Below are 22256 nucleotides of genomic sequence, written 5' to 3' on the forward strand. Positions count from 1 at the left end.
GAATTTAAAAATCAAATGGAGCAATTAGAAAAACAAAGCGGGGTGGGGTCAGAACAAAGAAAATAAAGGGCAAGAAACAGGTCAAAAGTCCCGAGAAAAAGAACAGATTAAACAAAATACTTTTGAAACATATGATGCTAGGTCGTATGAAATTCGTGAACCTCGACACCGAGTTCCAAATCAGGATGATGATAAAGATTTTTTGATTGGTCAAGTTAAAGCTATAACAGCCGTACTCTCAGTGCCCCTATCTTCTGTGATAACTCCTTTTGAAGGAGATGCTCAAAAATTTAAACAGTGGATAAAAGAAGTTTAAAAGTTCAGTGTTCTGTATGGGAAACAAGGTCATGAGATCCCCATGCTTGCATACATAACGAGTAAGGGTTTAGTTGGGGATTATTTTAAAGGTATTTAGATGAAACGGATGCGTCTGAAGAAATCCCATCTTGGAACGATCTTAAGGAATCCCTTAAAAATAGATTTGCTGAAATAACAGATCCCCAACATGCGTTAGCAGTAATGCGTAGGACTCAACACAACAAATTTCAAATGAAAGTGTTCAGTTGTTCGCCGAGAGACTACTGCAAATCGCAGAAGACGCCTACAGTAATGACAGACTAAAAGATTCTTTGGTACAACAACAGTTAGTAGATATCTTTTGTGACGGGTTGACATTCGACTACCTCAGGATGAAAATTTTGCGACAAAACCCTAAAGATTTAGAATCCACAATTCAAATAGCAATGCGAGAACAAAACCTGAGACAGAGGCTAGCGATAGGAGGGTCAAACATGACAGAATTTGTACAAAGTAATGACAACAGACGAACTCTTTCAAATGTTGATACTACTCGTCCCTTATTAAAGGATAGAGCATATAATCTTACCTCTGTAGTAACAGGGCATGTAGAACCAATGGAAATTGACCATGCGCGTAATAGTAGGTAATTTAAATGCAAACAGACGGGTCATAGGGCTCGATTTTGTACTCAAAATGAACCCCAAGTCAGGTCCCGTCCTCAAATGAATAAACGACCCAGTCAAAACAAACCCGTCCATAATATAGAGCAGAAACCCCGTTCGCCTGTGAAATGTTGGAATTGTGGTAAAGTAGGTCATGTGCGTGCAGATTGTTGGAACTCACATATATATCAAAGAGCGCAGCAAAATCGGGACAGATCATCAAATCGTCAAGGCCGAACATATGAATCTAGCGACCAAGTAAATCGGGGATCGTCTCAAAATTTCAAATCTCGCTCTTATTTTGACAAACAAAAACAGGAAAACTAAGACGTTCTTCCTTCGTTGAAGCCCGAAGAAAGAACTTTAAACAAAGACCTAAATATGAAATTAATTTTACTAACAACCCCAGTAGCTGTTTATAAAAAGTAGGAAAAAGTAAATTTAGAGCTTTGGTAGATACAGGTGCAGCCGTATCTCTAATTAGTAAGAACATGTATGATAATCTATTTCCCCGCCCAAAGTTGTTTAATTATGACATCCCCTCCTTACAAGCAGCAAATGGCAATTCTTTAATTGCGATAGGGTATGTAAATATTTCCTTTAAGATTTCAGGATTAACTTTAGACCACAAACTTTATGTGACAAAGGGGCTCAACCGAAACATGATTCTCGGTCGTGATTGGCTCAGGAAAAACAATGTTCGTTTATACTTTGATCTTGGACTCATGCGTATTGATGGTAAAGTATACGCGGAACTTAAAGAAGATTTACACATCTCAACTATTGTAAGAACACCTAAGAAACGTATTATGAGACCAAGCATGGTGACTGTATTCTATGGAAAAATAAATAACAATTTTCCTCTGGAAAAAAGTGACTTGGTTGAAGTGAACAGCATTGACAATAACTGCATTATGGAAGACCCAGGACTATATTTAAAAGACTCCGTTTGTATAGTTCGAAAAGATAAGAAAGTTCCAATGATCTTTGTTAACCAAACTAACAAAAATTATAAAATTCCAAGAGGCTACATAGTAGGACGAACTACTGCATTAAAACAGAAGGAAATCTCAGAAATACAGACTACCCAAGAGACAAAAGAAGAAATTGATGTACCTAAAAGATTTGAACACTCAATCAAAGACAGTGATCTTAGAGTGTCTGATACTGTTAAAATGAAGATAGAAACTGGAGATCACCACCCAATAAAGAACAGACCCTGCCGTGTACCTCTAAATAAAAGACAGATAATTGACAACGCCATACTGGAAATGATGGACGCAAAAATTATTGAGAGATCACAATCGCCTTGGTCATTTCCCTTAGTAGTGGTGAGAAAAAGGACGGATCAGACCGGATGTGCGTTGACTGTAGAAGTTTGAATAAGATAGTGAAACCAGTATCATTCCCGCTACCGTTGATTGATTACATCCTATGTTTACTAGGTAAGGCAAAATATTTCACTAAACTAGACTTAAAGAGTGGATATTGGCAAGTGGAATTAGAAGATTCAAGTAAAGAAAAAACGGCCTTTGCATGTCACAAATGACTATTCCAATTCAACCGGATGCCATTTGGGTTGAGTAATGCACCGGCAGTCTTTCAAGAGCTGATGAACATAGTTCTTCAAGGACAAGAGGAGTTTGCCATCGCATACCTGGATGACATTCTTGTATTCTCAGAGACACCAGAAGATCATCTTCGTCATATTCAAGACGTTTTCAATCGCCTAAGAAAGCATGGACTAAAAATGAAGCTAAAGAAATGTAGTTTCTTCAAGGAACAGACTGAATATCTTGGTTTCATCATTGATGAACATGGCGTTACACCTGATTCAAAGAAAGTCGAAGCTATAAGAAAGTTACCAGCGCCAACTACAGTCCGAGAAGTTCGTGGCTTTATAGGTATGTGTAGTTATTACAGGAGATTCATACCGAACTTCTCTAAGATTGCAGAACCATTGATTGACTTAACCAGAAAATATGCAAGGTTCAAATGGACACCATGTTGCCAAAAAGCGTTTGACTTTATTAAAGAAAGTTTAACGGCAGTGCCTTTTCTAGCATATCCAGATACTAATAAGCCGTACATCCTGTACACCGATGCCAGCGACAATTGTATTGGAGCGTGCCTTACTCAAAAGACAGAGGAGGAAGAAGATAAGCCAATATATTACATATCCCACAAGCTGAGTAAAACTCAAGAAAAGTGGTCAACCATAGAAAGGAGGCATTTGCAATCCATTACGCCCTTCAGAAGTTAGACCATTATTTACACGGTGCTCAGTTTACTATAAGAACAGACCATAAACCGCTCAAGTATATCTTAGAATCTCCAATGCCAAATAAGAAAATTCGACTATGGGCGTTAAGTATTGCATGATATAACTTTAAGGTAGAGTACATAGAAGGAAAATTTAACTGCTGTGCAGATCTCTTACCCAGATTACCGACAGTCAACCTCGAGTGTGAAGAGGAAGAACAATCAGAGCATGATGAACCAGATGTTAAAGACAATTTCTTTGAAGTGAACGTACTTAACTCCAATGCCTTTTCGCATAAGAGATTGGCCAGATGGGAAGTTAAGCAACACAACGAATTGGTCAAACCCTTTATTGATCTACCAGAAGAAATCAACATCAAAGAAAGTCAACAACACGATGGGCAGATCAAGAACTGAAGAATCGGTTAAATAAAAGGACAGCAACGGCAACCGAAGAAAAGAAGTTTCTGGAAATTGATGGTTTAATGTACTATCTTTCAGATGGAGACTCAGAAGGCCCAAGACTTCGCCTGTATGTACCACGTGAGTTAGAACTTTTTATGAAATTAATGAAACCACAGTATGCCAAACGAAGAGCAAATAAGAAAAATCAACTTCCACTTCAAGAGACAGATATACCACCTTTTCCAATAGCTAAAGTAGGGCTTGATCTATCAGGACCATATCCAACATCCTTGTCGGAAAACAAGTACATAGTTTCTTTTATTGATATTTACTCTGGTTGGCCAGAAGCTTTCCCGTTCCTGATAAGTCAGCTGACAACATAGTACATCTTATCTTAGAAGAAATATATCCAAGATATGGGTGTCCTCTTCAAATCCTCACAGACAACGGAACAGAAAATGTGAACAAGAAAGTGGAAGAAACCTTGAAAGAATTGAATATCAACCATATCAAAACATCTTTTTACAGCCCTCAAGGTAATGGTAAAGTAGAAAGATTTCATAGAACTCTACATGACGTGATGGCTAAGAAAACAACAGACAACGCTCAAACATGGGATATTCATCTTAATCAGACGTTGGCAGCCATTCATTTCCATCCTAACGATTCGTCAAAGTTTTCTCCATATTACCTTATGTACAACAGAGATGTAGTATTACCTCTTGATACGTTGATGAAACCTCGAAGGAGATATGCGGGAGAAGATCGCCACAAGATCGCCCTTCAAGAACAACATAAAGCTTTCCTGCTAGTACATCGTAATATGAAGGAAGCCAAGAAGAAACAGAAAGCTCAGGCCAATAAGAAAAGCAAAGATGAAAATTTTCAGGTAGGTGACCCTGTCTACCTTAAGAACAACAGAAGACAAAATAAGTTAGATAAAAAGTGGCTAATATATTATCGAATCATTGAACAGAAAGGGCCATTTAGTTTCGTGGTGAGAGATCAATTGACTGGATAACCGGTAACCACCAAATGCCACGCACGACAATTAAGACTGGCAGACATTTCGCACTGGCCCCTTTCATCAACTGCTAAAGATGGTGGAAGAACTCTAAGAAAAACTAACTATGTAGTGCCACCAGAAGATGAATCGTCGTCAGAAAATGAAGACATGCAACCAGAACCATTGGAAAGAGCAATACAGTCCAAACAAAGGGAAAGAGAAGGATCTTCAGACGAAGAGGATATTCCCCTAGCAGAACTTTAAAGACGTATAAGAGCTAAGAAGATCATGGATGGTCAGCAGTATAAACACGAGAATGATCAGACCGTAGATTCAGAATCGGATGAGACCCATGAGTCAAAACAATGTAATGAAAATAGTGGTCAAGACTATGAAATACCCTTAGATAACCCAAATGTACCTTTAGATGAAAATATGGAAATAGATGAAATAGTCCCTAAAGTAGGTCGAGGCTTCAAACCAAGTCCTTAACCGCGTAAACTAATCCCTAAGCAAACAAAGGCATACTGAGGAGTGTTTGGCTATTATGAAGCAATTACTCAATTTAGTAAGATAAATAAGTTAAATTTATCGTATATTGTAGATGTAAATAATCTTGAATAAGCTTAGCTTTGTAAATATTGCACGCTTTTAAAAAGGTAGGACAGGATGACCCCCTGTGACATAAAAACATGTATTGAGATACGCCGACTAGCAAACGCAGACTCAGCACCTCGGTTATTTGTTTGTATATACGGAGTTGGAGAGATTTAACATATACTCAAAATAAATGTCACAGCGAAGTAAGAAACTATTTTTTGAACGTGTGATTTTTGTAAGTGATTTACGATTTATGATAAAAACAATCAAATTTTGCAAACGACATCTGGAGTATGGGACAAGGTTGCTCAGGTTTTCATGGTTTAATGTCTTAAGACTAAAGATATCTAAATTTCACCTATGAATGCACTAATGGCGGAATTGCCAGTAATTAATTTGCAACCTATGAAATCTTTGTCTTGGCAGGGAAGCCCCTGGTTTTATGTGTGTTTAACTTTGGCAGTAACAATAACGATAGTACTTTGTATTAAGAAATGCAAAACTATTAAAAAGTTGGGTGGTATATGCTGTGTTGGTTGCTGGACAGGTTGTCGAAATAGGGGTAGTGACGGAGAAAATAAAGGTTTTTCCAAAGACACTGTATTTTGTTCAGTGAATCCAGAGAAATGGACCTCTAGTGACATTATTGAACTTGAACCAATCCCGAAAGACACTAGGATCCAAGAGAAACCCCGACGGAGCGGAAGACTCGAAACTCGCAAATTGACTAGTAACACAGGGGCAATTTCGACCAAACTAGAACAACAATTACTTGAAGAGGAGAAAAATGAAGAATCTCCATGGACCAAATATTTCAGACCGGACCCAGAGCTGGCACGTAAATACCTGGAAGAGAAGGCTGCGATGTCTACGCAACAGAGGAACGCAGGAGACGCTCCGCGAGAAGTCGCCTCGCCATCCGCGCCGACCCTCTATCAACGGGTGCCGATGATGGATGAATAATTAAGCTACAGCCGCGAAGAAGTTGTGTATTCCTTATGAAAGGATTGTGAAAGTTAGTGAAAATTAAAAATGTGAATTGTGTAAAGGTAGAAATGTGCGTTATCTTGTGCTAATATAAATCTTGTATTTGGTGATTCACTCTGGAAATCTTCAGGAAGAAACAGTTGGACTCCTGAACCTATGACGCTAACCTCACCCCTAAGAAGGAAGAGATATTTTGTGAACTTACACGCATGCCTTGACTTTGTATATATATGTGACATTAAGCTTAACCATACTTAGTATTACTTTGATGATGAATTACGATTATATTTAACTACGGTCATTTCATCTTGGTCATTATTATTGTCATACTTTATTCATTATTGTTTTTCTTGATTGTAATGCGATATAATCAAGCTATATGATTTTATGTACATGTATACATCCTGGTAATATATTTGTTTTTGTAGATGAATGATGTGCCAAGCCGGATGTGGAAACATGTCACTTGTTATTATCTTTTAACATATATGTTCTGACTGGTATGTCACTAGGAAGTTCATCTGATCAAGGGTAGATCAAGGACGCTTTCCTATTCCGGGCGCCAGGCATGCGAAATCTCCATTCAGGATATTTTTTTCGTTTGGGGGACGTATGTAAACAGATAGCCATGCTATGACCTTGAATTGCTAGTATTACATAATGGTCACTATGATAATAATGTGTACCAAGGTACTGCGCACTGAATGGTGTTAATAATAATTAACAGAATGAACTCTGTGACTCTTGTAGCAATGCGTAGTATTCCTAAATGATGTTATGAAACCAGGAGCATAATACAGGCATAATAATATCCAAATTGAGAGTTTAACAACAAGTGACATATTTGGCGATTCTGTGTCTGCAACGATAGCTCTGGTACTCTATATTGAGTGATGTATTGTGTATTCTATATATTAACCTTTGTAACCTTTTATGCCGTGTATGAATAAACGTATTATGAGTAAGTGATGCCTCTTACTAGGTGGAGGACTCCGAGACCCAGGACTCGGAGACTCAAATCCTGCATCCTGACTCTTTGATTGGCAGTTTTGACGGGTTTTGTTACTTTATTCAGGAATGAAATATCAATCTTAATTTTGAACACTATATATTCACTCATAATCGTCGTAAATGGGCCGAACTAGTAAGAGCTGTCCATCATAAGTAAAATGTTATATATACCCATGTAAAATGATGTTGAACAGATTCTGAGACTCTTTGCTTTGGACAGCTTTTAATTGTTGTAATTTTAACTATACGATCACGATTGTTAATAAACTATTGGTGAAAGGAGTACTGGACTTCGTAGTTTGAGTAGCATCTCCAGGAGATAACAAAGTCTGAAGGCTTACAATTTGAACATTTCATTAAACGTAGCAATTTGAAAAGTGTATGACCTTTTTGTACTTAAACTAGATAAGTTCTATATTAATGTACCTCCCCAGATGACATGCCAGACAACATGCTTTTATCCCCTATAACTAGTTTTTATGCATGTGTTATCACTGTTAGTTGACAGGTCCTAAAATATGTGTAGATTTCATGATTTTTGTTCCCATTTTTGACTCCTTGTTCTATTTTTAGTAACATGCCTTTTATTCATGAACTATGCCAACCATGACAAAAACATATGTGGCAAATTTTATGGCATAATAATACTTTGTTTTCCCTTGGACTGAAATGTCACATTTTCATTGGTTTAAACATAGCACGTGATTGCCTCATATATCTCTATATTTGTTCTGTGAGAATTAATATTAGGCAATATGGCCGTCATTGGTCAACGCTTCGCTTACTCATTTCGACATTTCATAGTATTTAATACATAAACCGCATGCCGTAAGTTCTTAAAGTATTAGGAGTAGTCGCCCTTTGAAATTCTTTAAAATTAGAGTAGTTGCCCTTAGAATATTGACGTCACATTGTTTTGTCTGGAGCAGAACAAAATGGCAGCGTCGAAATTTGCTCAAATAGGGAGAAAACATTTAAAATTGAATAGCAACAAAACATTGTAGGTAAACATGGGTGAAGCAAAGATTTTTAAAGAGCATTGAAAGGTGAGATTGAAAATTTTGAAGAGTTTGATTTTAAATGAGTTAAATTGGACGAGATGTTAGGCATCTTGTACATGGCTGTGCCATGATCATCGCTTTTTGTGAATAAATATGTCACTTAATAGTCCTCGGGAAAACAAAACACTTATTAGGTTAGTTACTGACTCACTACGGAAACATATTGGGTTGATCAATCTCATAGACGGCTCGGCTTCGCCTCGCCATCTATGAGATTGATCAACCCAATATATTTCCGTAGTGAGTCAGTAACTAACCTTATAAGTAATAATGTTGCACACCAAAATTGATATCGATACATCAGGTATGCTTGTGGACTGTTTTGCATGACTTTCTCTGAGAGGCTCACTTAAAAGAGATGTACTTAAATATCTAACCTACTAATGAGCAGCCATCTTCCACAAATATTACATGTACAAATCAATAAATAAATCCTCCTATCTTCTTCAAATGCTAAACAAATAATGCTAGAACAGAAAAAACTTCCTTTCAACAGAATCACCTTACCAGAATTACTGCCCAATCACTACCCAAATACATGTATAAACTCAGGGCAAGTTTCAAAAGTTAAAAATACCATATTATACTGAAATTCAGAAGTAATGAAACAAACATATTTATTAACAAATTAATTGATTAAAACACATATATAACATTAATAAAATTTTGTAACACCTTCTAACTACATTAATCTAAAATGATCAAAATAATTGTTTATGAAATACTTTTATTTTCAATGATCTGCTTATTATGACGTCATATTGATTAGCATATATTTTAATAGGTGATAATTAAGAGTTGTACATGTTTAACTCACTTAAAACAGACGGACGTAAGGACATACAAGCAAAACTTGAGATACGAATTATAATATAGACTCTTAAGTACAGCTATTTGTAAGAACCAGGCAGAAACATAGATCACCGATTCATGATAGTTAATTTGTTTGTAAAAATTGGTACAAACACATTGACATACATCTATATGAATATTTTTTCTTAAATATAATTTGATTCTGTGCACTGGTTTAAAAAAAATGAACTCAACGAACACCATAGTTGCTGAATCAGTCTATAGTCTCTATTGTATATTGGTTACACATTTAAGGTTTGTTTCTAAAAATCCTACATTTTCCAGGTATATGGAAAACAAAATTTTGTTTAATTGATTATGCAGAATTTATATCAACTGAAAATTCCATGGGTTATTCAAACTATGAATATATATTACGATTAGAAATTATGCAATTTCATCAAAATCTAGTTATCTCCCTTTGTCGCTCTTCAGTGTTAGAGTTGAAAAGGGTACAGTTATGCTCTTCTGTGTGTAGAAGGTCATGGAAGGTGAGGATTATGCAGGAAAGAAAATGTAGTTTTATTTGAAATTAATTAATATATTGAACATGTAGATTAATATATTTCATATTAGGGGAATATTAGAATCCATGGAAAGTTGCATATATCATGTAAATGGATAGATTTTCCAAACATGTTAAAGGATAGATTTCAGAATTAACATAGACACTAAAACCGATCTTAATCAATGTATAAAATTTTTATTTTATAACATTTTATACATGTAGTAGGTTATATGGAGATAAAAAGAAAATTGTTATATTGATTTAAATAGGGAGCGCCTATGACTAAGTGCGAAATGCCACAATTAATATATCACTCATGTATCTTTATTGAATGCCTTTCAAAAAATTCTATTAAATTAACTCAAGACACAATAAAGAAAAATATTTTAGCTTCTGTCTTTTATGTATAATTTAAAATACATTTTTAGGCTTGTGCAGTAAATGTAGAAAAAATGTAACCCAGGAAATGAAATGGTGCGAGGTAAGAAATAATTTTTATGTTTTATTTTAAAACACATAAAATAATGAATTGAATGCTGTTAAATAACTGATACATGTATGATATACATGATTGAATAAGGGAATAGATGAGCACACACGCACACACATACAAACTTATTTCTGTATGCTATTTTAATTAAAGTACATACTACCTAGTATATAAAACTCTAAAAATAATTTAGCTGCATTTTTAGCAAAATGTATTTAACTGTTTGATCATGTCTATAGTCAATATAATTATGATATTGACCTTATCGGAATCGCACGCCATACACAAATTAAACTAAAACAATCGGGATCGCCAGTTGTAAAATAAAGAATTTATATCGCTGCATGGTCAAGTAAAAGTTCAGATGCATTTGTTTCTCATTTTAGTTATTATTTTGGAGTAACAAACTATTTTGTCAAGCTAAATTTTAATATATGACATAATTTCAGTGCTGTAAAGATGCATCTTTTGCTCAAATTTGCAAAATTACCTCGGATGATACCCCTGAAGCAACCTCACAGGTAATGTTATCATTTTGTCTCTCACTAGTCTTCAAACAGTTTTATTTTATGCACTAATTTCATGTGCTTATAAAATATGAAGCTAATTGTAATAAAATCCTCAAGATAGTTGTGTGTACAATTTGTCAGAAACCTTCTGAAGTTTGGTTTAATGATGCATAAAATTCAAAGTGCAGTAAATCGATCAACTCTCAAATTCGGACAAAGTCAGATGATTTTGTTTTCAAATGATTTTGTTTTGTTTATACATGTCCATGCCACATGCACATTGTACATATGTTTCTTCTTTTACCTGTTATAAACCTTTTTTTATTTTACTTTGAATATTTCTGAATTTATCTCTTTGAAAAGAGATGAATATTGCTTGGGTAATTTGACAAAATATTATAAATTGTTTGGAGAGTTGATTGGGATGAACAATTATTTACAGAAATACTGTAATGAGCAAAGAATTGGTCCAAATAGTTTTCAAAATTTTAAAATAAAACCTGCATGAGTTTGATCTTTTACTTATGAACATATATACATTTTCAGCAGTCCAGGAACCTCCAATCAAGGACAGAGAATTATGCTGAACAGTGCCATTCAGAGACAGAGAATTCCGCTAAACAGTGCCATTCAGAGATTTTGTCACAGGTATTTGCTTTGATACTTGATTCCCTAAAATTTTGTATATCCTCCTAGCCGGCACCCAATAGGGATCAGTCTGTCTGTCCATCCATTCATCTGTCTTTCTGGTATCACTTATCTGGGGCATATTTTCTCTCCCCTTGGCCCAATCTGGCAAATACTTCACAGACAAAGTGTCTTCTGGTAAAGGTTGACTTGTGTAGTGACCTTGAATCAAGTTTGTATATCAACCTTGAGTTACTAGCAGACCTTTATTTGTCAAAATCCTTGTCTTGTCTTTGCTCTCTCTCTCTCTCTCTTTCTCTCTCTCTCTCTCTCTCTCTCTTTTCTCTCTCTCTCTTTGACCCAATCAATCTCAGACTAGACAAGAAGACTGCCAGTAGGTATTGGCTGTGAGGTGAGCATGAATCAAGTGTATTCATTGCCCATAGAGTACTTGTTTAATTAAGGGATGTGCAATGATCTTGACCCAAATTTAGTAGAGGTTAAGGCCAAAGCAGAATCCCCTGTAACACTTTCGTAAAAACAGGGCATATCAATGATGTCTAGTCGTGTTTCATATGTAAAGTTGTCTTAAAACTGTCCTGTAAAAATTGAAGACTGGACACACACACACACACACACACACACACACACACACACACACACACACACACACACATGCATTACCGACCATTCGAGGACTATGACACCCCACCTTCCTCCGAGGACCATACTTTCTAATTGAGCTATTGTTTCAAGATTCGGTACTTTAATAGGATATGGCTCTAGTTACACTATGGGAGGTTGCAGCATGCAGTATTTAGGTAATTAAAGCATGGTATTTTCACTATGCTTTAGAGGACGTTCCGGTTTCGTGGGAGTACGTTGTGTTAACTTGAGAGGACGGTGTGTTAACTTGAGAGGACGCTGTGTTAGCCTTGAGAGGACGTTGTGTTAACTTGAGAGGACGATGTGTTAGCTTTGAGAGGACGGTGTGTTAGCCTTGAGAGGACGTTGTGTTAACTTGGGAGGACGGTGTGTTAGCCATGAGAGGACGGTGTGTTAGCCATGATCATGAGAGGACGGTGTGTGTTTTAACCATGAGAGGACGTTGTATTTATCTCCCACAAAGCAATCAAAGTTTTTACTTTTGATCAATCTTACTATGTACTGTAAAAACGTGCGACATGTGTTCGCAATGATTTATTATTTTTCATGCACAATCGGGAGGTGGTATCAAAATGCGTAGGTAATATCCTGAAGTAGAAGGCACTTTTATTATTTCCTGAGAATTTTTTTAATAAAGATTGAATATACCTTAAAATGAACTAAACATATGAATGTAACCAATTATGGAAAACATAAGCTATGAAGGACAACAGTTCTAGAAATAAACTTAATAAATTTCTAAACTTTAAACAGAAAATATTCTTAAAATTACTTGTTTTAGGGGTTATTTTCCTATCAAAAAACAGTGTCGACAACAGTCGTCAATTTCAATTTTTTTCATAAAATCTTTGCAATGCATGTAGTCTATATTGTTTGATAAGAAATTCCTCTGAAATTGGTGTTGGAACTGAGCTCATTACATCAAAATTAGCATTTAGGATGCATGTCATATGCTAAATGTCATATGCAAAAAAAGCTTACATCATGAGATTTAACAATTCAGTGTATTTGATTTTAGAAAAGGAAAACCTCCAGCATACTAGAAACCGATATGCTAAATGGAGTGGTGTTTTTTTTGTATGTTACTAGTACTTGTTGTATTCATGACTACATGCCAATGTATAATAGTGGATAGTAAATAGATATTCCCCTAAAAAAACTCGATAGAGAAGTATTTCTCTCTGAAAACTGGCCCCAAAAAAGTAATCCCCGGAATAAATTGCACAAGAATTGTATTTTCCTTAAGTAAATCCAAACAAATGATTTTTATTTTTAAACTTTCCAAAAAAAAAAAAGACAAAAGATATTCATATCCTATGAACAAAGAGGATGTTGCAGAAAATACTGCTAAATTAATCGAGAGTATGGGAGTATGGTGTTCCAATAGAGCCACTTTAAAACTTCGTTGTGTTAGCCGTGAGATGACAATTTGCAGTAACCTTTAGACGTTTTATCACATCCTTTATATTCTGCTTAAACGATAAAATAGCTACTATTTTCACAATACTTTTAGTACATCATTTTTAGACGCATGACGTTAAAATAAGAAAGTAAAATTGGTAAGTAAAATATGGTAATAACGAACGGTGTTCAAAATCAAATGTCCAAAGGAAAAAATACAAAACAGGAGCAGAGCAAACAAAAATCTCTTCAAAAATTAAAGAGAGGATCAGGTGGTGATAACGAACAGTGTTCAAATTCAGAAGTCCAAAGGAAAATTACAAAACAGGAGCAGAGCGAAAACGGGCCTCTATAAGAAATTAAGAGATATGATCAGTTGCCATGGAGGAGTGAGCATCCTCTGCTGACCGGTCACACCCGCCGTGTGCTCTTTGTGGTAATCGGGAAAACGAAAAAACCCGTAGACAATTCGGTGATTAATAATGGTCTTACAATACGTATTTTAAAAAACCCTCAGTCAGCATTCGAACTAGCGGAAGTATTTTATCAAATTGTTTGTAAGTAGCTAACCTCGTTTTAGAAATTGTTCATAAGTAGAGCATGCCCTTGCGTATTGAATCAAATGAGAGACAAAAATTCCATATGCTTTTTTTCTTTCTATCTCTCGTATATAACTCTTTTGCAAATTATCATATATTTTTTTTTGCACCAATACCATATATATGTGAAATTTAAAAAAGCTTCAATAAAATGTTTCAAAAAAGCAAGTAAGCAAACTCCATATGCAGGTGATAAAGGTATATTGCTACGTAACTAAGGTAAGTTAACGATAGAATAATTGATGCATCATGTTTCTCATAGAGAATTGTTGTTATGTTATTATTAACGTCTTTATCTGGTAAAATATTTAAATATGAAATAGATGACTCAGACTGAATCCGGCAAAGTATAAATTGATCTGACAACCTAGTGTCTGGCTAGAGAAAGAGAATAAAGAGACAGACGGACAAAAAGGTTTCATGCAAAGCAACTTGAAATCGTAATTCTTCCCCGTTATCTTTTCTCTGACGGCCCAGATACAATATATTCATCACGTACATTGTCGACTTACACTGCGACACAACAATGTTACTGTCACTGCCAAATTATTTCTTGATTCAACCTATTGATATGTTGTTAGCTTTTATTAATGATTGATGAATATAAATTCACAAGTACAAGATAAATTACTACAACTGAAATAAATGATGAGTGACAACAAATGAATATACATGCATGTATCTCTGATTCACAAAAAATGGGTGCATCTTATTCAAGATATTTAAATGATACGTATATAAGGTCAGATAATCAAAATAATACAAGAGAACGTGATAAAACGTATTAACTAGACCGCATATTTAGATGGGGATAGGAGTGGCATGAACCCCTTCCCCCGCTTTTTAAGAGAGAGAGAGAGAGAGAGAGAGAGAGAGAGAGAGAGAGAGAGAGAGAGAGAGAGAGAGAGACCTTTCGATGCAATATTTAGCTACAGTGGCCAATGTTTCATCTTTTATCTTTCATGGTTTTTTTGTCCTTAATTGAATTATAGCTTATAATAGATGAATATTAAAATAATAACTTTCCTCCCTAACTACTAGTTACAATAAAAAATGTTTAATTTTCAATAATAAAAACAACAAGAGCAAAGCTCGGTGCTCGTTGGTAATGGAAGACTCTAATAAGCGTGCGCTATTTAAGAATTTGAAAGAAAAAATGGGACTATTCGTATAGAATCAAAATAAAATCAATGTAATCTTATCAAATACATACAGTACCGATCAGACCCAACCTTACAAAAAGTAAACCCCATCTAAACCCTGGGTTTACTTTCTGGGTTTACTAGAGTGGAACCAGAGTAAACCCAGAGTAAACCCCAAGTAAACCCAGAGTGGACACAGAGAGTAAACCCCGATCAGAAGAATACCCCGAAAGCAGACGCTACATGTGTATTCGGAATATACAAGGGACAGGAATTACAGGCAGTAGGATGATAAGATAAAATACATGTCTGCTTCACACTTAAGTGCGTATAGTTGACTCCAAAAGCAATTTTCGAGTAAACCCAAAGTAAACCCCGAGTAAACCCAAATTTTCAAAAAGTAAACCCAAAGTACACCCAGAAAGTAAACCTGGGTTTAGTTGGGGTTTACTCTGGTGTTAGGTTGGGTCTGATCGGTACTGTATATAAGTCAGTGTAAAAAAGTACATGTACAATGTAGATGTATTCTAGTTCATTGTTGTATCAATTAAAAATGTTTTTACACCCAAGAATTCAGACACGTAGCAGAAGGGAAGGGGGGGGGGGGGGTATGGGGGACTGCCCCCCCCTCCCACTTTTTCTCGCAGCAGACACATTTCTTAAGTTACATATATAAAATTGAATTAAAGTGGTGTGCCCCCCACCCCCACTTTTTGGGGTAGCATATAGAAAAAAAAGAGAATATAAGGACATCAAGAGTGAAAATGAAGGTAAAGGAATACAAAGTACCGCCCCCCCCCCCCCCCCAAAAAAAAAAAAAAAAAAACTACGCAACCCCCCCCCCCTCCCTCCAACGAATTAAGATTATCAAGATTTTGAGATTCGAGAATTTGCTTCTTCTTTTTTTCTTGTCAAGGTTTTTTTGATGAGGAGAAATCTTAGTATAGATTATTCTTATGATAGCTTTGGTTTTTGCAAAGTTTGACATGATGGACTTAACTTTTTCCTAAGATATTTCTAAGCGTATAAACTTTCTTAAGAATAATCTTAGCCTGCCTGACGGTCTTTTTTACAATTGACGACTACATTTGCAATTTGTGTGCAATTCTTTTTCTGCGATCGTGGGGGCAATATAAGAGTGTGTCATCTTAGGCGTTTACTCAATATAAGGTATGAGAATATTTACAATTATTTTACGAAGAAGCTCTCGTAAACATTAAAGAAAGACAAGGATGATGTCCTGTGGACGATTGCTCGAACACCGTCAATTGTACATACGATGATCAATAACCAGTGGTATGGAAATCACAGGGCTTCCTAAACCTAAGGTGGTATGGGACATCTGTCGATATTAATGTGGATTAAAGTACATTATGATTGAAATACTTTCACCGGTTTAGAATTTTTATATTTTACAATACCTAACCAAAAATACCTTTAAAAATATTTTGAAAGGTAAAAATTGTAAAACCCACAGTTGGATTCGAACTCATGACTTATAGAATCATAGTAAATCCTCTAACTCACTGCGCTACGCACTTAGATGACAAAATTGGTAAAGAAACTACTTATATAACTGCACTAAATTTTATTGTTTATTTCGATAAACAATACGTCACAACATGGAAGTGTCCCATACCACCTTAATTGAAAATGCCAAAGTGTCTTTAACATTGTACTGTACTCTTCCGGCACGGTCATCGCAGACCGATAAGGTAAAAACAAAGAAATTATATTCACAGTACGAATAACGGCTTACGAATCTTATATTAGAATGTGTATTAATTACAGGTATAAATAAACAAATCTGTCGAATGTCGAATAGCCAGCACTAGTATTACATGCGCGGTTCCAGAGGGGGTGGGGGGGGGGGGTGGGGGGGGGTGGGGGGGGGGGGGTCGCCCACCCCCCCCCCCACCCCGAAAAAAAAATCTTGAACCGCACAGAGGCGAAGACTTCAGTGCGAAGTTGCGAAGGAGAAGACGCGATAGTAGTATTGCTCCTTTGCCTTTGCAACTTCGCACTCTCGCCTTCGCATCTTCTCGCTTCGCCGTCGCATCTTCGTACTTTCGCGCCTTCGCCTTCGTACTTTCTCTTTCGACTCTTCGCACTCTACCATTTCGTCCCAGAGGCAAAAGTGTAAGTTCGAAGTGGCCCCATCGGAACATCATTAAAAAAAACCACACCTATTTAAACAAGCCGATAAAAAAACGTACGGTGTCGTGAGAAAAAAGGAACCATTCAATTTACTAGTTAAGATTCCAATTGAATTTTAACTGTTTGACAAAACAAGCTTACTTGTCTTATAATACGGATGCGAAGTGTGAAGCTATAAAATAAAAGTCTACAAATTATAGTACGCATCCATTTAATATTTTTGAAACATATATTTCAACTTAAAAGCTTCACGTCGTCATTGATGGTCAATGGAGAAACTGGTCGCTAACCTCTTTATATTAATGTATTTAATAGAATGGTTTCGTTTTGTAAATGCAAAGGCGAAAATGCGAGGGTGCGAAGGCGAATAAACGAACTATTATAAGGGTATTATCGCTCTTTCGCATCTTCGCAATTTCGCCTTCGCCTTTCAAGTTTGTGGAGCCCTCAATCGTGCGGGTCCAGATTTTTTTTTCTAGAAGAGTGTTAGGGGGGGGGGGGGGGGCGAATGATTATTGTATTTGCCGCGGTTGGGAGGGGGGTCCGAGGCATATTCTTGGTAATTTTAATTTGCGAAATTAATAATATTGAAATTTCCAGAGAGAGGGAGGGGGGTCGGGATCCCTCTTATCCATAAAATTTCGTGCATGAGCAAGGAATTCGAATGTCGTATAATGAAGTTCAATGTTACTGTGTTTGAACCACAGTATTGATTTAAGGTAAGAAGACAGCTGATAAGTGATAGAAATCTTGAAATCACTACCTTTTATAAGGAGAATATAATGATTAGACGTAGCCAACACTGGTAAACAAAAAAAACCCGCATTACCCAGTAAAATATTAATGAACATCCATTGAAAGCACGTGTGCTTATTATGATAATATGCATGCGTACCAATAACAAATTCATCGGCAAGCCTCGGGTGAGTACGGTATCCATACCATCACTGATGGTCAATGGAAAAACTGGTTGTTAACCTTTTTATATTAATATATTGACTAGAATGGTTCGTTTTTGGGATTAACTAAAGACGGCTCAAGGAAATTTAATTGTAAATGTTCATATACTATATAAACACGTGTGCACACTGTAGTTCGTATACTACAGTTAACCTGTGGTTGTACTTGATATGTACACATGCAGTCAGAGGACCCTGTGTTTGTACTTGAGCTGTACACATGCAGTCCGAGGACCCTGTGTTTGTACTTGAGCTGTACACATGCAGTCCGAGGACCCTGTGTTTGTACTTGAGCTGTACACATGCAGTCCGAGGACCCTGTGTTTGTACTTGAGCTGTACACATGCAGTCCGAGGACCATGCATGTGTTTGTACTTGACCTTTATACATGCAGTTTGTGTTTGTACTTAAATTGTATACATGCAGTCAGAGGACCCTGTGTTTGTACTTGATCTGTATTCACATGCAACCAGAAAAGAACTCGATGTTGAATGTATATACCATATAGATAAGTATTCAAAACTAATATAATTTTATTTAAAATTGGTAAGTAGATAAAAACAACAATAAAAACGCGTTTTGGTACAAATTTATACATATTGCAGTAATAACACTACCAACTACCACCAACCACCAAAATATTTAAATAAATCTCATTTTATATAAATGCTGATTTCCTGGTGATCATGATAATTTGGTTAATTCCATATCAGGTTCTTTTTTCAAAGCCCCAAAAACGGTATTCGATGTGGCTACTTTGATCTTCGCATTTTCGCCTACAGGGCGTAGATCTATGCGAGAGTGCGAAGTTGTGAAGGCGAAAGTGCGAAGTTGCAAAGGCGAGGAGTGAAGGTACGAAAATGCGACGGCGAAGCGCGAAGATGCGAAGGCGAAAGTGCGAGCTTGCAAACGCGAAGAAGCGAACTACTTTCGCTCCTTCGCACTTTCAAGTTTGTGGAGCTCTCTAATCGCAGATCCAGATTTTGTTGTAGGAGAGGGTGGGGGGTCCCGAATGATTACTGTATTTGCCGCAGGGGGGCGGGGGGGGGGGGGTGTCCGAGGCATATTCTTGGTAATTTTACTTTGTGAAATTATTAATATTGAAATTTCCAGAGGGGTGTTGGGGGGGGGGGGGGGGGGGTCTTCCCCATCAAAATCCGTGCATGAACAAGGAATTCGAATGTCGTATACTAAAATTCAATGCTACTGTGTTTGAACCACTGTATTGATTTAAGGTAAGCAGACAGCTGATAAGTGACAGGAATCTGGAAGTGCATATGTACACATTATGGCGAGCATTACCTATTATGTAGAGTACATAATGATTAGACGTAGCCAACACTGGTAAACACAAAAAAAAATCCAATGCCCCAATAAAATATTAATCAACATCCATAGTAAGCACATGTGCTTACTATGATAATATGCATGCGTACCAATATCAAATGTATCGGCAAACCTCGGGCGAGTATGGTATCCACGCCGTCATTGATGGTCAATGGAGAAACTGGTCGCTAACCTCTTTATAAATGTATTTACTAGAATGCACACATCTGTAAACATGCAGTCAGAGGACCCTGTGTTTGTACTTGAGCTGTACACATGCAGTCCGAGGACCCTGTGTTTGTACTTGAGCTGTACACATGCAGTCCGAGGACCATGCATGTGTTTGTACTTGAGCTTTACACATGCAGTTTGTGTTTGTACTTGAATTGTATACATGCAGTCAGAGGACCCTGTGTTTGTACTTGAGCTGTCCACATGCAGTCCGAGGACCATGCATGTGTTTGTACTTGAGCTTTACACATGCAGTTTGTGTTTGTACTTGAATTGTATACATGCAGTCAGAGGACCCTGTGTTTGTACTTGAGCTGTATACACATGCAACCAGAAAAGAACTCGATGTTGAATGTATATACCATTTAGATGAGTATTCAAAACTAATATAATTTTATTTAAAATTGGTAAGTAGATAAAAACAACAATAAAAACGCGTTTTGGTACAAATTTATACATATTGCAGTAATAACACTACCAACTACCACCAACCACCAAAATATTTAAATAAATCTCATTTTATATAAATGCTGATTTCCTGGTGATCATGATAATTTGGTTAATTCCATATCAGGTTCTTTTTTCAAAGCCCCAAAAACGGTATTCGATGAGGCTACTTTGACCTTCGCATTTTCGCTTACAGGGCGTAGATCTATGCGAGAGTGCAAAGTTGTGAAGGCGAAAGTGCGAAGTTGCAAAGGCGAAGGAGTGAAGGTACGAAAATGCGACGGCGAAGCGCGAAGATGCGAAGGCGAAAGTGCGAGCTTGCAAACGCGAAGAAGCCAACTACTTTCGTTCCTTCGCACTTTCAAGTTTGTGGAGCTCTCTATCCTGCAGATCCAGATTTTGTTGTAGGAGAGGGTGGGGGGTCCCGAATGATTACTGTATTTGCCGCGGGGGGGGGGGGGGGGGGGGGTCCGAGGCATATTCTTGGTAATTTTACTTTGTGAAATTATTAATATTGAAATTTCCAGAGAAGTGTTGGGGGAGGGAGGGGGGTCTTCCCCATCAAAATCCGTGCATGAACAAGGAATTCGAATGTCGTATACTAAAATTGAATGTTACTGTGTTTGAACCACTGTATTGATTTAAGGTAAGCAGACAGCTGATAAGTGATAGAAATCTTGAAGTGCATATGTACACATTATGGCGAGCATTACCTATTATGTAGAGTACATAATGATTAGACGTAGCCAGCACTGGTAAACACAAAAAAAAATCCAATGCCCCAATAAAATATTAATGAACATCCATAGTAAGCACATGTGCTTACTATGATAATATGCATGTGTACCAATATCAAATGTATCGGCAAACCTCGGGCGAGTACGGTATCCACGCCGTCATTGATGGTCAATGGAGAAACTGGTCGCTAACCTCTTTATAAATGTATTTACTAGAATGCACACATCTGTAAACATGCAGTCAGAGGACCCTGTGTTTGTACTTGAGCTGTACACATGCAGTCCGAGGACCCTGTGTTTGTACTTGAGCTGTACACATGCAGTCCGAGGACCATGCATGTGTTTGTACTTGAGCTTTACACATGCAGTTTGTGTTTGTACTTGAATTGTACACATGCAGTCAGAGGACCCTGTGTTTGTACTTGAGCTGTATACACATGCAACCAGAAAAGAACTCGATGTTGAATGTATATACCATTTAGATGAGTATTCAAAATTAATCCAATTTTATTTAAAATTGGTAACAATAAAAACGCGTTTTGGTACAAATTTATACATATTGCAGTAATAACACTACCAACTACCACCAACCACCAAAATATTTAAATAAATCTCATTTTATATAAATGCTGATTTCCTGGTGATCATGATAATTTGGTTAATTCCATATCAGGTTCTTTTTTCAAAGCCCCAAAAACGGTATTCGATGTGGCTACTTTGACCTTCGCATTTTCGCTTACAGGGCGTAGATCTATGCGAGAGTGCAAAGTTGTGAAGGCGAAAGTGCGAAGTTGCAAAGGCGAAGGAGTGAAGGTACGAAAATGCGACGGCGAAGCGCGAAGATGCGAAGGCGAAAGTGCGAGCTTGCAAACGCGAAGAAGCGAACTACTTTCGCTCCTTCGCACTTTCAAGTTTGTGGAGCTCTCTATCCTGCAGATCCAGATTTTGTTGTAGGAGAGGGTGGGGGGTCCCGAATGATAACTGTTTTTGCCGCAGGGGGGGCGTGTCCGAGGCATATTCTTGGTAATTTTACTTTGTGAAATTATTAATATTGAAATTTCTAGAGGAGTGTTGGGGGAGGGAGGGGAGTCTTCCCCATCAAAATCCGTGCATGAACAAGGAATTCGAATGTCGTATACTAAAATTGAATGTTACTGTGTTTGAACCACTGTATTGATTTAAGGTAAGCAGACAGCTGATAAGTGACAGGAATCTGGAAGTGCATATGTACACATTATGGCGAGCATTACCTATTATGTAGAGTACATAATGATTAGACGTAGCCAGCACTGGTAAACACAAAAAAAAATC

The 22256-nt window shown here is 36.9% G+C and overlaps 2 protein-coding genes across 2 annotated transcripts in view; both read left to right on the forward strand.

Annotated features, from left to right (window-relative positions):
- The first annotated feature begins 4923 nt into the window (after positions 1 to 4923).
- LOC128174203 (uncharacterized) lies at positions 4924 to 6198 on the forward strand. The gene is made up of 2 exons (XM_052839814.1): positions 4924 to 5002; positions 5783 to 6198. The coding sequence occupies exons 1-2, from the start codon at positions 4924 to 4926 to the stop codon at positions 6196 to 6198; spliced, it is 495 nt and encodes a 164-aa protein (XP_052695774.1).
- Positions 6199 to 10071: 3873 nt separating this feature from the next.
- LOC128173246 (uncharacterized) overlaps positions 10072 to 22256 on the forward strand; it is a 33290-nt gene continuing 21105 nt past the window's right edge. Inside the window, exons 1-3 of the mRNA XM_052838965.1 lie at positions 10072 to 10135; positions 10594 to 10665; positions 11200 to 11301. Coding sequence (XP_052694925.1) covers positions 10121 to 10135; positions 10594 to 10665; positions 11200 to 11301 — 189 coding nt within the window. The 5' untranslated portion in view covers positions 10072 to 10120. The remainder of the gene's footprint in view (positions 10136 to 10593; positions 10666 to 11199; positions 11302 to 22256) is intronic.

This window comes from Crassostrea angulata, chromosome 2, assembly GCF_025612915.1.
Source record: "Crassostrea angulata isolate pt1a10 chromosome 2, ASM2561291v2, whole genome shotgun sequence".
Taxonomy (NCBI): domain Eukaryota; kingdom Metazoa; phylum Mollusca; class Bivalvia; order Ostreida; family Ostreidae; genus Magallana; species Magallana angulata.